We start from the raw sequence: 19924 nt of genomic DNA on the forward strand, positions 1-19924 counted from the left end.
ACCTTTTGTCTATTCCATTTGCACAACAGCATGTGAAATTTATTGTCAATCAGTGTTGCTTCCTAAGTGGACAGTTTGATTTCACAGAAGTGTGATTGACTTGGAGTTACATTGTGTTGTTTAAGTGTTCCCTTTATTTTTTTGAGCAGTGTATTTTGCTTACTTTGTATTATATTAAGCTCCAGTGCTTTTCTTGACGAGGAAGGGGTACTATATAATGTTGTCATGTATGCCAGAGGAAGGTCTCTTCCAATTCAAATATTTGTAATAGACATGTGATTCCAGTTGATATTGCGAGGGTTGTTTTGTTTACGCAATGCAATGTGCGTCGGTATATTGTCTATAAAAGTGGATCTTCATGATTGTATTTTCCTTCCTTTTGAGACCACATGGGCCTTATAAAATACTTCAAATAGTAAGCTAGCCACTGACTCTGGGTCTCTCTCCCCCTCTCTCTCTCTCCCTCTGTGTGGTGACTTAAAGAAGAGTAAAAGTTAAGGCCACAACATCTTGCTGAATGTATCAGAATTTCTGTCGGTGTCCGTTATGTAAGTGCTGAACAAATAGGCCTACCTCATCGCAGCTCGTTTGCTTGCATTTGCTTATACTTAAGAGCTAAGTGTTAATTATATTAGAACAAACATTATGAATTTACTGAACATAAATCTAATAATGTTTGTGTATGGTTCAAAGGTCAAAACTCATGTCGACATTCATTATTATCGAAGGAGAACACGGTTCTTCTCGAGTCTCACAAATCCACAAGGAGTCAGTAGAAACCACATTTGTTTAAGCAAGTCAGCCATAATCAGCTATGGTTTTTTATAAAAGGCAGTAAATGAGGCTGAAGGAAATGTTTCGCTGCCAGACAAGGCTCCGCTGATGTGTGGCATGTGTAGCGGTGGTACAGATCTACTCCACGGTGCTGAAAGGAAAGCTCTGCAGTTGTGACAGCTTTATGTCGGCCATAACAGTTTGTGGGCACCGTTTGTCACAGTTATAGAGCAATTCATGTATTGTTTAGTGTTGTGCTGTGGCTTTGCAGGCATGCATAAAAAAATGAAAAAGTTGAGTTTGCCAAAACAAGATTTACATGCTAAAATCGCCACTGAAGGGAAGGACGTGGATCAGAAACCCAGTAAGTATATGGTGTGAACACCATTTGCCTCATGCAAAGCGACATCTCCTTCGCTTCGGGGAGCTGTTGACTGTGGCCTATGGAATGTTGTCCTATTTCTCTTCAATGGCTGTGTGAAGTTGCTGGATATTGGCGGGAACTGGAACACGCTGTCGTACACATCGATCCAGAGCATCCCAAACATGTTCAATGGGTGGCATGTCTGGTAAGGTTGCAGGCCATGGAAGAACTTGGACATTTTTAGCTTCCAGGAATTGTGTACAGATCCTTGCGACATGGGGCTGTGCATTATCATGCTGAAACATGAGGTGATGGTGGCGGATGAATGGCACGACAATGGGCCTCAAGATCTCGTCATGGTATCTCTGTGCATTGAATTGCCATCAATAAAATGCAATTGTTTTCGTTGTACAAAGCGTATGCCTGCCCGTACCATAAACCCACCTCCACCATGGGGCACTCTGTTCACAATGTTGACATCAGCAAACTGTTTGCCCACATGACGCCATACACGCTGTCTGCCATCTGCCCGGTACAGTTGAACCCGTGAAACACACACTCTCCAGCATGCCAGTGGTCATCGAAGGAGAGCATTTGCCCACTAAAGTCAGTTACGACGCTGAACTGCAGTCAGGCAAGAACCTGGTGAGGACTACGAGCACACAGATGAGCTTCCCGAAGACGGTTTCTGACAGTTTGTGCAGAAATTCTTCGGCTCTGCAAACCCACATTTTCATCAGCTGTCTGAGTGGCTGGTCTCAGACGATCCCGCAGGTGAAGAAGCCAGATGTGGAGGTCCTGAGCTGGCGTGGTTGCACATGGTCTGCGGTTGTGAAGCCTGTTGGACATACTTTTCTATGGTAGAGAAATGATCATTAAATTATCTGGCAACAGCTCTGGTGGACATTCCTGCAGTTAGCATGCCAATTGCGCAGTCCCTCAAACTTGAGACATCTGTAGCATTGTGTTGTGTGAAAAACTGCACATTTTAGAGTTGCCTTTTATTGTCCCCAGCACAAGGTGCACCTGTGTAATGAACATGCTGATTAGTCAGCTTCTTGATATGCCACACCTGTCAGGTGGATGGATTATCTTGGCAAAGAAGAAATGCTCACTAACAAGGATGTAAACACATTTGTGCACAAAATTGAGAGAAATAAGCTTTTTGTGCATATGGAACATTTCTGGGATCTTTTATTTCAGCTCATGAAACATGAGACCAACACTTTACATGTTGCGTTTATATTTTTGTTCAGTGTAATTTTACATTTACTATGTTATGTCTTGTCTGAGACCAGGCTGCGGTCACAGGTCTACTGTTAATGTCTGTGGAAGTCTTCACAGAGTTGACTTTATTAGAAACAATAATTTCTGGTAATCTGTTTTGATATACATGTCAGGGTGATGAGCTAGTGGCCAGACTGATGTTATTGACACATTGAATCAAATGTATACTTTCCAGAAAATATATTTTTCTATTACTTAAGAGTTTTACTCATACATTTTCTCCTAAAGCCGCTCATTCATGATCTTGCTTTAATTTTGTATGGAATAATTTGCTCCTGATGGATAATTGATTGTCCCAGATCATCCTATACTTAAAGCCTATACTTTCAGCCTTAAAGCTTATAACTAAAATACGCTTTTCAATCAGAATTCTTTGCATCTCTTAGTTGTACACATACCACATAAATCTCAACAGGCAATTTAAGAAGTCCACTATCATGCAATACTTTAAAAAAAGGTCCACTGTTACACTCTTACCTTGTCTGTTCTGTGCAGTTGAGGCATTAGAAGGCGTGGGCGCGTTCCAGTGGAACAGTTTTTATGCAGTCGGTGCGAATTGGTTCTCTCTTCAACCAGTTAATTGTACACGTTTATTTCAAAATTATAAAGAACAACTTTTATCAACAATGGCAGCTCAAGATTCACAATTGTGTTTAGTTTGTTAAAATAGAGACCTTGAAAATGTTTTCTGTTGAAAAATAAAAAAAGTTAAATAAACTATAATTATTGATTATGTAGGCCTAGATCGGCGGTGCACAATTGGCACAGTGTCGTCCGGGTTAGGGTTTGGCCAGGGTAGACCGTCATTGTCAATAAGAATGTGTTCTTAACCGACTTGCCTTGGTAAATAAAGGTTAAATGTAAAAATTAAAAATAAATAAAAAGATCTCTCCCTGGTACAAATATATTTTGAAAAAACGTCCTTTGTCTGAGCTGTCCATTTTATTCCCATAAACTATCCATGCACAACAAACTACAACGTGTTTCAAACCTGATATATAGTTTTTGAGATGCCGCACCCAACGGGTTAAGAAGAAACGACTATCAGAGGCAGAGGAGACCGTTCACACGATCCCAGAACCCACGGGACTGAGTGTCTTTAATTTATCAAGCAAGATATTGAGCCCTGCCCATGTCTCTTTGCTTAATAAAGGGTTATATTTTGTGCCTACAACCCAGTGCAACGATTTTGATGTTAAGGTAGACATGTTCAAGTCTTTTTTAGAAACATCTGTTTAAGGGAATACTTTAGCTCCCCTAATCCTGCCATTTCTATTGAACCAGTAGGTTGCTCACCTGCACATACTCCGACTCCTTTTAGAAGCAAGAGTTATTTTATACCTCCAGCCAATCGCAATCACTCTATCGAGACATATTGCAGACTTGTTGAAAAAGATGTTGCTCATCTCCTTAAGAACAAACAGGAGTCCAAATCTTTCCATAATTTACATAAGGATGAAAAAACAAGCTTTACATTCCGATACCTCAGTCCTTATTCATACTGCTGATAAGGGTGGATCGGTTGTACTCATGGATAGGACAGCTTATGTAAATGAGTGTCATAGACAGCTGCTTGACAACACATTTTACGAGAAACTCATTAGTGACTCCCCTTTCCCAATTTCAGAACACTATCTTTATTGTAAAGGACACCAGCAGTATGATCTCTATCATTGAATCTCTTGATCCTCTCCCTGAGAATACCTTGTTAGTTACTTTTGATGTTGAGTAGTTATACACAAATATTCCACACGAGGGCGGTATTGAAGCTATGGAACATTTTATTTTGCAACGTGACCCTAACGAACTACCTTCCAGTGCATGCATTATAACATTGGCTGAAATAGTACTCACACATAACTATTTCATGTTTCTAAATTATTTCTTTATTCAGACGAAGGGTACTGCTATGGAACCCCCCATGGCTCCTAACTATGCTAATTTGTATGTGGGTTACATGGAGAAACAGTCTATTTTCAATCCTCTCAAATGTTTTCTTGCCTAACATCATTATTTGTTAACGGTTTATTGATTATATTTTTTTTTCTATGGAGGGGTGATGCAAAACAGCTCAAGGCATTCCATGCTTTTCTTAACTCCTGTTCTGAACATTTGAGATTTACTATGCAATCTGATACACGTCAAATCAGTTTTCTTGATCTCCCGATCTTGTGTGAAAATAATGTTCTCTACACTGATCTTTACAGGAAACCTCACTGATCGTAACAGTTTGTTGAGGGCTGACAGTTGTCACCCACTTCCCTTGAAAAATAGTTTGCCCTACAGCCAATTCTGTTGAATCAAAAGAATTTGCAAAAAAACTATCAGATTTCGACCGAAATATGGCTGAGACGCAAAGAAAATTCAAGGAGAGGGGGTACAAAAATTATCTGATTAATATTGCCATTGAGAAAATTAAAAACAAAACATGACCTTTTTCCAAGGGCAGTCTCGCAGAAAGACGCATTCTTGCATTCTAACTACCCGCTATTCAAAGCGCTCTGAACAAATTAAGGGAATCGTTCAAACATTGGCACATTCTAAAATCCGATGATAGTCTCGGTAATGTGTTTTCGGACCTTCCCTTGGTCGTATTCTCGCCGGGCAGAAATCTCAGAGACCAATTGGTACACTCTGATTTACCACCCCAAGATATTCCTGAACAACGTCTATTTGCGCCCCTACTGGATGGAAATTACAAGTGTAATGGCTGTGCTCAATGCAATGGCACTTATAAATGCATATCCTTCAAACACCCACAAACAGGGAAATCGATCCCAATCAAAGGTGTTATTACGTGCTCCACTAAGGCAGTTATTTATCTTATAACTTGTCCTTGTGGTAAAAATTATGTGGGTAAAACAATGTGCGAATTAAAAGTACGTATCTCAGAGCATCGTAGCACCATAAGGTGCAAAAACTTGACTTACCCAGTTGCGGCCCACTTTTTGGAGGCAGGCCACTTGATTTCGTCTCTGCGTTAAATTGGCATCGAACATGTCACCCTCCCTAGGAGAGGGATTTATTGTTAAAACGAGAGGCTGCCTGGATCTTTAACTTAAAGACCCTTGCTCCCTTCGGTCTCAACGTAGACTTTGATCTGAAGCCATTCTTGTGACTGTGATTGCCATTGTAATTGTTTGTAAGCTTGTGTAGTATAAAATGCATCTATGATCGTATGCTATCCATTTGTTTTTTGTATGCCATTTTAATATTTGAGAATTAACCAATGATATTAGGCCACTCTTGGCCATGATTACAGACACCTGTGTGTCTTTTGACACTATATATAAACGAGTCATCCCGCAGTGTTTGTGATTATACCCTGATGAAGACAGTTTGGCCGTCGAAACGTTGGATATTACATTCTTGCATCTGAGCTCCTAGAGAGTGTGCAGGTCTCCTTTATTTTCAAGTTTTCTACTCCGCTAGCCAGCACCTCGCCTAAATAGGTGTGTGTTTCTTTTTCTTCTAGACTATAAAGTTTTACCACATCACATATATGACAGTAGTTGTCATGTGTCAGAAAAAATCATAAATTCAATTTCTTAGAAATTAAAGAGGAGATTTTACTGAAAATTAAAGTTTGTCATACGTTTTAAGACTTTAAAAGAAGAATGATGTTGCGCTATGACAACATCTCAGGCAATCTGTTGTGTAAATCCAACCCCTGCACATCGACTCGGTACTGGTAACCCGTGTTATCGTTTGTGTATTGTGTATTATTATTATTTCTCTATATTGTTCGGGAAGGTCCTGTAAGTAAGAATTTCACTGTTAGTCTACACGTTTACGAAGCATGTTACAAATGAAATTAGATTTGAATCCCAAATGAATGGACATTTTTACATATAACCTTTATTTAACTTGGCAAGTCAGTTTTAAGAACAAATTCTTACTTACAATGACGGCTTACCGGGGAACAGTGGGTTAACCGTCTTGTTCAGTGGCAGAACGACAGATTTTTACCTTGTCAGCTCTGGGATTTGATCCAGCAACCTTTCGGTTACTGGCCCACCGCTCTAACCACTAGGCTGCCTGCTGATAACCATCTAATTTCCTGGTTCGATTTGGTTTCTTATCTTTTCCATTCATTTGGGGGTGAAGGCATTTAACAAAATCTACACAACAGATGTTGTGGGATGTGATTTATCTTCACAGACTTCAGTTCTGAAAATGTCTAACTAACTTGAGTGTAACGTTTGTAAAAAGTGCGTAATAAATACAGTTGATTTGAATTTGATAACATTCTGTAAAAATAACCCTAACCCATTGAACAGATTCCCAGATTTCAGACTGTACCAAGAGCTGTGACCTGAGGGGTGTCCTCTTGATGTAGTCTCTACCTTCCAACAACACATTTTTACACAACGTGCATTGTTATGTGTTCTCAGTCATTGGGAATATTTATTCTGTGAGTTCGCAGATGTCTCTTCAGACTTGCTGCTAACTTCAAGTAAGTTCCACACAGATGACATTGAACTCCATCCCCTGTATGAGTCCTCATATGCACTGTCAGGTTTCCCTTCAGATTAAAGCGTCTGCCACATTCGTTGCAGCAATGTGGTTTCTCCTGTGTGTGAGTCATCATATGCTTTGTCAGGCTTCCCTTCTCGCCGAAGCACTTGCCACATTCTTTGCACTGAAACGGTTTCTCCCCAGTGTGAGTCCTGGTATGTTTTATCAAGTCTGACTCGCAGTAGAAAGCCTTGTCACATTCCTTGCACGGATGCGATTTTTCCCCAGTGTGATTTTGCCTATGCAGTTTCAGACGACCTTTTGTCGACAAGCATTTCCCACACAAATCACATTTAAAAATCAGCCCTGTATGAAGATTAACCATATGATTTTTCAGGCTTTCCTTGTGAAAGAAACGTTTGCCACATACCAAGCAGCGATGTGGTCTCTCCACTGTGTGAATCTTCATGTGTCGGGTCAGGTATCGGTTTAAGGCGAAACACTGGCCACATGTATCGCACATGTATGGTCTGTCTTCACTGTGCCGTAACTGTTGGTGCCTTTTCAGACCACTTGCTGTCGCAAAGTATTTTACGCACACATCACACTTCAGATCCGTCAACTCACTGGTTTCTTTTCTTGGCCGTCCTCTTCGTCTCTTTGACCCCGACAGAGGTATTCTCTTCTCCACTCCATCCGCTTTTCCGCCATTACTTTCATCATTGTCACTTTCTGGATTTACTTCAGAGGGGGGCTGATAGTCACTGGTTGATTCTGATTCTCTGTTGCCGTCACCATCAGATTCTCTGTTGCCATCAGATTCTTTTTGGCTCTCTACCGTTATGATGTTGAAAGAGTTCCATGTAGACTCTTCGGTATCAGACTCCACTGGCCCCAGATAGGAGCTCCACTCCTGCTGCCCCGAGTTAACCTTCTCTTCAGAGACAGTGAGCCGCTGGAGGTCTGGAGGAAAGGAGAAAGGATGAAATTTGATGGAAACTTAAAACGCTGAAAAGAGACAAGAAACAGGGCTCTACCTCTATTTCCTGTCTTGTTGTGTCAGATGTAAGTGAAGTTACATAAAACATTTATTTGAAAAGCAGCTATAGGTTAAGGCTAACAAAGGCTGAGTACTGAGGCTAACTGTGTTACGGTGGCAATCCAAGTTGGCTTTTGCGTGTGAATTTTTTATTAATTATTGGACTGAACACGCATGATGCGTCCCAGTATATAGCCCAGGTATTATCAACTTCACATCGCCTACCTTACCTAATAAATCAGACTTTTAAACAAATTCTTGATATACAGTCTGAAACTAATGACTGGTTATCTCCATATGATTTCAATCGCTTTTTGACAGTGTACCTTATGATTTAAACAACAAAAACTTTCCATACATGTTTGTCCACGGAAGAAGTGGTAAAACATTGTCAAAACATTCAGGAGATCAAGGTGCTCAAAGTTGACCCATTTTGCAAAACCCACCATACCATGAGACATCCATGTCTTCTTCACTGGAAAATATACAAAGATACAGGTGTCCTTCCTAACTCAGTTGCCGGAGAGGAAGGAAACCGCTGAGGGATTTCACCATGAGACCAATTGTGACTTTAAAACAGTTAGAGTTTAATGGCTGTGATAGGAGAAAACAGAGGATGGATCACCAACATTGTAGTTACTTCACAATACCAACCAAATTGACCAACCTGGTCTCAAAACATTTCATATTATTCTGTATGTAAATTCGAGACACACCATGTTGCGTTTGGTATGGTTACAGATGGTTACTTATTAAGACAAAAAAAAAAAAAAAAGGTGTTTGGTCGGGGTGGATCTGTGGGCGTACAACGCCTAGCTCAAAGATTGTGAGTTCGAATCTCATCACAGACAACTTAGCATTTTTGCTACTTTTCAACTACTTACAGTGCATTCGTAAAGTATTCAGACCCCTTCCCTTTTTCCCACATTTTGTTAAATTACAGCTTAGTTCTAAAATGGATTAAACAAAAAAATAATCCCCATCAATCTAGACACAATACCCCATAAAGACAAAGCAAAAACTCTAAGAAAAACAAAGAAATATATTTAAAAACATGTAAAACATTATAGAGACTGTGGTGATTGTATGAGTGTAATCAGATTGAAAACATTAGGATATGTTATTGACATTGAACAGATTATATAGCCTACTAAGCAGATGTGTTAAAACTCGTGTTTAATTTGTAGCATAGGCCTATGAATTGGGCTGATATGGTCTGTTGTGACGACTATTAGCTGAGAAAAACAAACAGGAGTTCCCATACCGGGAATAAATCAAACTTACTTTTACCCCTGAAAACATAGTTGAATCACGTTTTTGATTGCACTGGGTCTTTAACCATTTTAAACGTCAACTCAATAGGGTGATGTCAGTTGGACGTCCCAAGGATCTCGGATTACTTTTAGTCAGTAGCTAGATAACTATGTGACTAAATGATGTATTACTCAAAGCCTCTCAAATCAAATGACACAAATTAGGCTACAATGTAAAAATTAATGTCAAATAGAGAGACATAGTCACAAACCTGCTAATCTATGCAACTTTATCTCTGGTTTGAAAACCAAATCCAGCAGTCTTCGTAGACGTGCATTCGCCCGTTCCAAACGGGAGATTTCTTCCTGGTACTCTGCGATCGTTTTTTTAACTACAACAGATACCTCCAAAGGAACTGCTGTTAATTTTTCGTTGAGGAACACATTGAGCTGCTGAAGTTTAGACATTTTAGGGAGTAAAGGGATAAGTGGGAGAATGTATAGTTATTTGCTATTCAAGTGTCACTATAACTACGGGTTTGAGAAACAGGAAATTACGTTATTCTTCTTTGCATTTGTTTGGCGGATCGCAACAAACTAGAAAGTTGCACACACCGCCGCTTACTGTACTGGAGTGTGAGGCCGGTCACGGTCTACCTACACAACTATATTCTGTTACCTAAACCTGTATAAATCCCTACAAACGTCACTAACCTCATCCCCCTACCCCAAATACCACCCAAACCCCATCCAACCTGTCTGACCTTATCAAACAAACCCTCCCTACCTAAATCATACAGTTCACAATATAATAAACAGGTTCAACAGTTTCCTCTGCCATACACCCATCACCAGTGCTTCATTTGAGCCGGATCCTGTACACATCTCCGTATTGGATTGTTTCGTTCCGGAACCGATTTGGCCGGATCCGGTACCTCTCGTGGCATGAAAAATAATTGACACTTTTTGTAACGTAAAGATTATAATTAAAGCGATTAAAGTTAATTATAGTGGCCTCTTTGTTATTTGTCCCCCCGGGCCTGATATTCTAAAAGTTTATTCGGGTTGAGTCGCGCCTGCTCTCACAGAGAACTAGAATGAGATTCACTTTCAATGATCTCTCGCCCTCTCTCTGCTCTGATAGACATGAGACGGCAACTCTAATCTCTCCAGAGTTGCACCTTTTGGCTACTGGCTCAACGCTCTTATCCACTAGGCTACCTGTCGTCGATTGCATGGCTGTGTGCTTGATTTTATACACCTGTCAGCAACGCGTGTGGCTGAAATAGCCGAAACAACACAAATTTGAAGGACTGTCCACATACTTGTCTATATATAGTGTATAATATTTTGTTCTCTATCCATGGAATTAGTCCACTGTGCCACCAGGATGGAGTTAGCGTTTCATGTGTTTTTTACGCATATAAAGCTATTTATTTTGGTCTATTCAAACAGACCCCATTTCAGAGGAAACAAACACTCCTTAAGATCAGATATGGCCAATTAGTGGGCGTGGCCAACACCTGAAAACACGTAACAAGATCAAATCAAATTGTATTTGTCACATACACAGGGTTAGCAGATGTTAATGCGAGTGTAGCGAAATGGCTGATAGAGGATAGAGAAAGTTTTTTTGATACTGAGAACGTAATTGATGTGTGTTTTTAAAATAATATTCTTAAAACTAAAGTTTTCTTAACGTTATCTGTAAAAATGAAAAAACATAACTTTAAATAGAACCACGAGGAAATGTTATGCTGAAGTATGGAAATTCCCTCAGAACAATGTTGTTTCTTAACATTCTTGGAACAATTTGAGAACATGACTTTAAATAGAACCCTGAGGAAACTTGTACGAAACGTTCTGCTGAAGCACTAAAATTACACAGAACGTTGTTTCTTAATGTTCCCTGAACTACTTGAGAACATTCCCAATGTCAAACCAGTTGGACAATGTTCCTAGAAAAAAAATATATATATATGAAATTAAATGTAACCATGTTTGAACTTTTAGGAAACGTTCTGTTAAAGTAATTTAAGTTCCTTAAATGTGCTGAGAATGTTCCATAGCCAAGTAACTATCCTGCACCATTCCCAGAAAGTTGTGGAAAGGTTGTATATGCAAAATAACCATATGACAACCACGCTCTCACCAAGCTCCAAGAAACATATATTCTCAGAACATTATGTGCTAGCTGGGGAATTTCTTTTTTTCAAATATTTTAATGCAAACTGATGTTCCAAGGTCAGTTTAGGTTTGTGTGACGCCGATAAATTTATGGTATCAGATTTTATGTATAGAACAAGTTTGGGAGTCTTCGAAGGATTTCCATTGGGAATTGTTTATGCCTGTTACCGCCAGCAGGGGGCGCAGGAGGAACACCAAGTGTGATACGTTACAAAGTTATATTTTTACACTAAAAGGCAATTGCTCCAAAGGGTGTTAATGAACAAAACTTTCCATACAAATTTGCCCATGTTAGAAGTGGTCAGAAAGTAACTTTTTGAACCTGAATGTCAAAACATTTAGGAGATAGAGGTGCTCAAAGTTGACTCATATTGCATACCCCACCCTAACATGAGACATCCATGTCTTCATCACTGGAAAATAAAAACGGTTGAGTTTGATATAATTTAAAAAAGTTTACAAAAAGGGTTGTCAAACTATTTGATAATTTCTTGAAAAATATGTAATTTTCTAACCTTTCACGTATATTATCTAAAAACGTGTGGAATCAGATTTTCTTTTACATTTCTGCATATGTTGTAGTTTTGGCCCTATTTTACATAATCTGAGATGTTACTGTTGTGCCCTCCATTGGTTGAGACACGGCGTGCTCTTGAATACAGGATGGGTGTCATGTTTTGGCTGATAAATGTATTAAAATGGGAATAAAATTGACATTTCACATTTCAAATGGTATCATAAAGATGGTTGGTCCACACATCAGAGAATGTTGACTTGAATGGAAACATCAGTTGTTTTAAATTATACTATCAATCTTCAATAGGAAACCTAATGTAATTGCTGAAATATACTTAAGTATTAAAAGTAAAAGTATAAATCATTTAAAAGACAGCACCATTTTATTGTTTTAAAATGTAAGGATAACCAGGGGTACACTCCAACACTCAGAAATTATTTACAAAGATGCATTTGTGTTTAGTGAATCCGCCAGGCCAGAGTTCTCTTGATAAGTGTGTGAATTTGATCATTTTCCTGTCCTGCTAAACATTCAAAATGTAACAAGTACTTTTGGTTGGCAAGGAAAATGTTTGGAGTAAAAAGTGCAATTTTTTTTTTTAGGAGTGCAGTAAAGTAAAAGTTGTGAAAAATATAAATAGTAAATTGAAGAACAGATACCCCAAAAAACTACTTAAGTACTTTACACCACTGATTAAACCCGATGAAACGGTATTTCTAAAAAAACAGGTACTCATCGATTAATGTCAGACGACCGCTTGAGGTTATCAACCATTTAAAGGAGCACAAGACTGCTTCTATACTGTTGATGCTGATGCTGAGAAGGCGTTCGACAGAGTGGAATGGAATATCCTATTCTCTGTTTTGCAAAAATGTAATATGGCGTGCTAATTTCAACAAATGGGTCAAAGCGATTTATTACCAGTCCCAGAGTTATGGTCTCCAACCAATGGTTTAAGTTCCCAATATTTTTTCCTGAGTAGAGGAACCCGGCAAGGCTGTCCTCTGTCTCCTCTTCTCTTCTCGATGGCGGAGTCCATACGTTCTAATGAGACTATCAGAGGTCCTGTTATTGCAGATCAGGAACATAAACATATGATATTATATTGTATGCTGTCAATCCAGTGAACTCCATTCCACATATCGTTGATAGTATTGTATGTTGTAGAATTAATAACCACATTTATATCTATCAAAGGAATAATTGCTAAGATGTAGTGTACATTATCAAGACAATGTGAATCTGCCTTTATTCCTCTTCAAAGGATGTGGGGAAATGATTTAGGTATGGAATTTGATGAGGAGGTATGGCTTGAGATCTGTAATAAGATGCACTATGCACTTACTAGTTTCACATGTTAAGGAAACTAACTACAAATTAATTTTCACGTTTTATTTGACTCCTGTTAAATTAATTCGTATGTTCCCAGACACCTCACCAAATTGCCCAAAATGTAGGACCGAAAAGGAACCTTTTTACACCTATTTATGCAATGCAATATGCTAATAGTTTCTGGCGCGCAGATCATTTTAGATATAGAATTGGTACAATCTTTGGTTGCAGATAACTATTTCATACTTTGCAAAGAAATGCATGTTATGTGTTGGAAAAATTAAAACCCACCCACTTTTCAATTGTGGTTAAAACAAGTTGCAGAGTTCTTGCCAGTAGAGAAATTGACAATGGACAGTATCGTGGTCCCACATTCCTGAAAATATGGTCTCCTTTACTGTCCTTTATTGGAAAAAGCTTAAAAAGGTGTTTGAGAATCCTGAGACCCAGCGTGTATCCTTGGTGGCAGGTAGCCTAGCAGTTAAGAGTGTTGGGCCAGTAACCAACTGAAAGGTCACTGGTTTGAGCCCCTGAGCAGACCAGGTGAAAATCTGTCGATGTGCCTTTGGTGATGTGCCTTTTTTTTAGCAAGGCACTTAACCATAGTTGCTCTGGATAAGAGTGTCTGCTAAATGACTAAAATGTATTATGCCATTTTATCTGCTACTATTTGTCACCAAGTTATGATGCTAGCTGTACATTATAATGGTAACTGTACATTATAATGCTAACTGTACATTATAATGCTAACTGTACATTATGATGCTAACGGTACATTATGATGCTAACTGTACATTATAATGCTAACTGTACATTATAATGCTAACTGTACACTATAATGATAACTGTACATTATGATGCTGAATGTACATTAAGTGCATTTGCTGCTGATAATTGTACCTGCTGCTATTTGGTATTTTAATTTGTTTAAAATTATATATAATGTACGTAAATGTTATATTATTTAATTTGTTTAAAAAAATTGTCTTTATAATTGTTATGGGAAAAAATATATAAAAAAGAAAATAAAAGAAAATGGAACGACCCCAAAGCAAATAATGAGATGGAAAATATCCATCAATGTAATGACCTAGACTACATGAGGGTCTCATCAAAACATCTGATTGGCATCAGTGCTAGTTGTTGAATACGTCCCAAATGGTACCCTGTTCCTTATAGACAACTGAGATCTCAGCTTTCCTTTGGGTTCCCAAGTGGTGCAGCAGTCTAAGACATGATGGCTCAGTTGTAAGAGGTGTGACTGTAGTAACTGGTTCAAATCCAGGCTCCATCACATCTGGCTGTGATTGGGAATCCTGTAAGGGGTAGGCTGTCATTGTAAATAAGAATTTGTTCTTAATTTACTTTCCTAGTTAAATAAACAAATGAGGTGACAGTACAGAATGTCACCTTTTATTTGAGAGTATTTTCATACATATCTGTTTGACTGTTTAGAAATGAAAGCCCTTCATTTATCTAGTCCCCCCATTTGAAGATCAAGCTTGTGACTTTACAAACCTTGTGGGATATATTTACAGCTTGTTTTGGTAGTGTTTTAGATTACTTTGAATGAATTCAGAGGTCGTTTTAACGTTTTTCACACAGAAAAAAAAGATAAAACGCATATGAAATATCTTGCTGCATGTTGTAAACGCAGACCTGAAATGCTGCTTAATGTAATTTTTTCAGCATCAGACTCATTTTGCGCTACTGGAATTCGTAAAAATGTATGTCAATTGATAGTAGGATCGAATGATAGGCTTCAGACTGCTCATGATCGGGAAAACCGGAAGTGTTTTAATATAGATGTTGGCAAAATACCTCCCTGCACTTTCTCATTGCAAAAAAATCTGCCGATTTGGACCAGTGCGCGGAGGGTTGTGCGTGTGCCATCTCTGTGCCCGTGCGTCCTCAATTTGCAGCGGGCTACCACGAGCCACATTACTATCACTCAGGCATCCGTTTTATATTTTTCCACTACCCCTTGCCCCGCTTGTTAGATACTATGCACGTTGACAGCAAACGTCCTCGCCATGTGATTTATCGTATGAACAGGCAGCTGGGATCTAAATGATTAGACCTAAAACATGCAAGGAAAAGTTATCGGGTGAAATTATGAAGCGAGTGGACAGGAATACTGTTTCTCTCTATCCAATCAGAGCAGCAGGATCTACGTACAGCCCGGCCTTCTCTTTACAGACAGGCGAACTAGCCAGTTGAGTTATTTAGACCACGTAGAACCTTGCACATGACTGACTGACATGAGAAAGACACTTGATGGCTCCTGAATATATTTTTTTTCTTCCGATCACAGATAATTACAAAAATATACTTGGATTATAATCGTATCCCGAAAATAGCACATGTCCGTTAGATACTCGTTTTGTCCGACTACTCGGCAAGCCTCTAAGGATTTACAAACCGACATGCTGACAGCTCTGACTGACGTGTACCTACTTTTCTCGATGTAGCCAGTAAAATGCAAGGTTAACTTCCAGCAAAACATTAGGAAATGTAGATGGCTGCATTCTTTCTATGATAAATATTAGAAATATGGGCACCATGCATCGTTTTTGAAAAAATGAAACGTTTTCATTGTAGGGTAAGCTCGTTTACTTGTGTGGAGACGTTGCCCAAAAAATGCTATTCTCCCCTGTTATTGGTCATGTTTAGCATGTTTTGGTTGTAGCCTCTGTGATCATTATTCATGATTCGATTTTCCTTAATCATGGCATCATCAGGTTTAATTTAGAAGTCTTCAGAAACATTTTATCTACTCACTTAGAAATAAAACATGACTCCAGTTATTATTTACCATTCTCTTCCTATTAGGCAAAATATAATCCCAAACACAACCAAACAAGCTGCAAATACATCCAACGAGTGTATAGAGTAGCAAATTGGATGCTGTCATTGTGTTCAAGGAATGTGGGACCAAACACTACATTTTTGACTGCTTTAATGCACTATAAGTTAATTTTATCCAAAGACTTATGACATCTTGAAATGGGGGGGGGGGGGGGGGGGGGGGGGCGGGACGACGACGACTAGACATATAAAGTACTTTAATTTCTAATTTACAGATAATTTTCTCAAATCCAAAATGGTGGAGCATTGAGCCAAATTTAAAATGTTAGCTTTACTGTCCGTGTACATACAGAGGGGATCGTAGTCAAAAGCAGTGCACTAAATAGGTAATAGGTTGCCATTTGGGACGTAGACAGAGTTTGTTCAGGTAATTGGCCAGATATGCGTCATGTGCCATCATCAAACATCTCACTGACCCAAATGTGTGATGCCCGAGACAGAGCCTTGCATACGACTGGGTACAAATTGTTCCCTGGATGTCCTTTGGCTGGTGGACCATTCTTGATACGCACAAGGAAACTGTTGAGCGTGAAAAAAGGCACCATACCTTCAGAGGTACACAAATGATCTCACATGGTACTGTTCAAATCAAATGTTATTGGTCACATACACATGGTTAGCAGATGTTAATGCGAGTGTAGTGAAATGCTTGTGCTTCTAGTTCCGACCGTGCAGTAATATCTAACAAGTAATCTAACAATTTCACAACAACAACCTTATACACACAAGTGTAAAGGAGTAAATAAGAATATGTACATATAAATTTAAAGATGACCGATGGCTGAACGGCATAGGCAAGATGCAGTAGATGGTATAGAGTACAGTATATATGAGATGAGTAATGTAGGGTATGTAAACATTATATAAAGTGGCATTGTTTAAAGTGACTAGTGATACATTTATTACATCCAATTTTTTAATTATTAAAGTGGCTAGAGATTTGAGTCAGTATGTTCGGTACCTTTTTAGGGGTACATGTGCGAATAATCTTATATAATGGTAGATTTTTATGCTCAATATTTTTCAATACGAAGGTGCAGTCATCACACTACGGTGAAGGTACATTTCTGTTTTCCACGGTACAAATGTATTTTCTGTAACTTTGTCACAATTATAATTTTTTTGCCACTTAAAATGAACTAACGGCTTTGTCACTGTGGTGATACACTATACAGGCAGATTTATACCATTATCATTATCATATTTACCAGCATGCTCTACTGCAGGTTGATTTTCAGTGGTGATTTTAGCATGTAAATCTTGGTGGGGCAAGTCATATTTATATATATTTTTTATGCATGCCAGCAAAGCCACTACACAACACAACACTAAACAATACATTAATTGCACTATATTGGTGACAATCGATGCCCACAAATTGTTAGGGCCTACATAAAGCTGTCCCGACAGCACCATGGCATAAATCCTTACCACTGCTACACCTGGCTATCAGCGGAGCCTTGTCTGGTAGCAAACCTCATTTACTACCTTTTAAAAAAACATAGCTGATATGGCTGACTTGCTTAAACAAATGTGGTTTCTACTGACAACTGAGATATACAAACTATGGCATAATGGGACGACGGACAGATAAGAGGCAATCTGTACTTTCGATGAAGACAGTAATGAGCGAGCTAAGACGGACGTAGTTAATATAACTCTTTGTTCAGCCCATTTGAAATGTACAGCAACAGAATTCAGAACATGGGCTGTTCTTACAGTATTCTCCCTGTACACCAAGTCAGAACCGTAGGATAAATAAAGGGGACATATAAGCAGACAATGAAAGCTTTTACAATATTAGATGATTACATTTCTCTATAACAGGCTATAGGCTACATGTGCACCACCAAGTCAGAACAGTAGGCTAAGTGGGAAAGGGACCGACTTAGGGTGAGGCACATGGGCTACTAATAGCTTACTACACAACATACACTTAGTATTACTTTCTTAGCTACAGTATACATATCACCCTGGCATATTACATTTTATGCAACAGCATACAATACATGTTTGGACTCACCTTGTTGTGATGTGCTTACTTGAACAGGAAGGTGGAGCCGTGGTCCTTGTGGGCAAATTTTGTCATCAAGTTTGTCATCAAAGTCTGGCATTCTCTGGATTTATGGTTCTTTCAAGACTACTGGGAACTCAAAAAAAAAAAAAAAAAGTTGAATCAGGACGTCAGTGATCTTCAGGTCAGAGCTCTAGAAAGATGCCTGAGTTTCCTCTTAGAAAAGAGACCCTTAAACCCAGACTTGGACCACACACCCACTCCACTGAATAGCAACGCTTGCAGTTAGCCACTGATTCCTTCCAAACCACTCATTGTTGAATTAGCAATTTCAACTTGTTGTGTAATGTTTATGTCCAATGGCCGATACGATTTATCTACATTGTCTTTTCATATGACAAGGATTGAAAAGTAGATTGTTGACTTGATTGATGATGATGACTGTTTGTCTAGCTTGCTAGCTACGATTTTGAAAGTATGACGTGGACATGATCAGTCCAATCAAAGCTACTGTAGATATAACGTTATTTGACGTCATTTTATCTGTGGCCAATGACATTGAGCCTTCTTGGATGGGCATTTCTATTGCAACTCTATGGCAGCACCCAAGGGACCTGAACTTTCGAGCTCTCCTCGTAGATTAGAGAACATTACCAACCCCTACGCTCCATATTTTCTGCTGGCTGCCCCACCACCACAGAAAGCACTGATCTAGGCTGAAACACCTGCATTTTGGAGTGGCCTTACTTAAGAAAGCAAAAAAGAGACCATGTGTGTATGCGGCTTTATTAACTCAATGATTTTTTTAAACATTGTTTGCAAACATTACAGTATGTGATACGTATTAATGCCCAAATAACATGCAAAACAGACTCCAGCTCAACATGTGGGGCTCCCCATCTGCCCTGAATGACGGGTCGCCATTTTTAACGTCTGTGTTTTTGCATGTACATTGATATTTTAGTATTTAGGCTACAAACTGTTTTTCTAACAGCAGTGTCCAGGTTAATTCCATTTTAATTCAGTCAATTCAGAGAAAGAAAAATCAATTCAAGAATTGAAAATCTGAGCAGGATCATCAGATCACAATCAGTTCACAATGTGTATTTCGATCGTCTACACACCTACAAACATGAGCACAATCAGGATGTGGGCATCACGACAATGGACACATGCTAGCACAAGGTATAAACGGGGCTAGAGATTCCTATCTCAATGAGACTCACCTTCGGACCATCCAAAATAAGCATTACACAAGCAGGAGTTCTGCGAGAGCCTTGTCGTTTACTGCCTTCTTGGCACGACTCCTGTCCCCACCACCCTCTCTCCCTGAGACTCCATCTGATCTCGATCTGAAACTGACCTCTTTATGTAAGAGAACAGACTGTTACATAAGCAAATATCAGAACAACCGATGATTCCACAATGCTGCACGAAACTATTTTTTATTAATCAGACACAAACACATCAAATAAACAGTAGACCTAACTGTTCATGGAGACGAACTGGGGTGAGAGAAAATGTTAATTATACTCGTGTATATCAATATCTGAGCGGCCAAAATGCATCAGCACAGTGAGGGCCACCATCTGTGAAACATTAACAAAGAGGGAACTGGACATGTTGTTGTGCCGGAATGGCTCCTCCTGGCCAAAATGTCAGAGGGAGTTAGCATCAGGGTCATTGAAGCTGTGTTGTGTATCCGACTGGGAGGAAGGTGTTGCCAATAGCCAAGCGTGAGGGAATGAAAATGAAAGATGCAGTTCATTTTGCTGACGTTTTTTCGTACATCACATTTTCATCACTCTCTCTCCCATCTCCACGGCAACAG

The 19924-nt window shown here is 39.1% G+C and overlaps 1 protein-coding gene across 1 annotated transcript; it reads right to left on the reverse strand.

The window, feature by feature from the left end:
* Positions 1-6263: 6263 nt before the first annotated feature.
* LOC129854949 (zinc finger protein OZF-like) lies at positions 6264-9730 on the reverse strand. Its single transcript, XM_055922155.1, has 2 exons — positions 9448-9730; positions 6264-7846 (listed from the first exon to the last, which is right to left on the reverse strand). Exons 1-2 carry the CDS (start codon positions 9641-9643, stop codon positions 6816-6818), a joined length of 1227 nt encoding a protein of 408 aa, XP_055778130.1. The 5' UTR covers positions 9644-9730; the 3' UTR covers positions 6264-6815.
* Between the last annotated feature and the right edge of the window lie 10194 nt (positions 9731-19924).

The sequence above is a fragment of the Salvelinus fontinalis genome, chromosome 5, assembly GCF_029448725.1.
Source record: "Salvelinus fontinalis isolate EN_2023a chromosome 5, ASM2944872v1, whole genome shotgun sequence".
Lineage (NCBI taxonomy): Eukaryota > Metazoa > Chordata > Actinopteri > Salmoniformes > Salmonidae > Salvelinus > Salvelinus fontinalis.

Coding starts and splice junctions, on each gene's coding strand:
- LOC129854949 (XM_055922155.1), bottom strand. CDS start 9,643: ATGTCTAAACTTCAGCAGCTCAATGTGTTCCTCAACGAAAAATTAACA. Junction 7,847..9,447: donor AAAGTTGCATAGATTAGCAG/GTTTGTGACTAT, acceptor CCTTTCCTCCAG/ACCTCCAGCGGCTCACTGTC.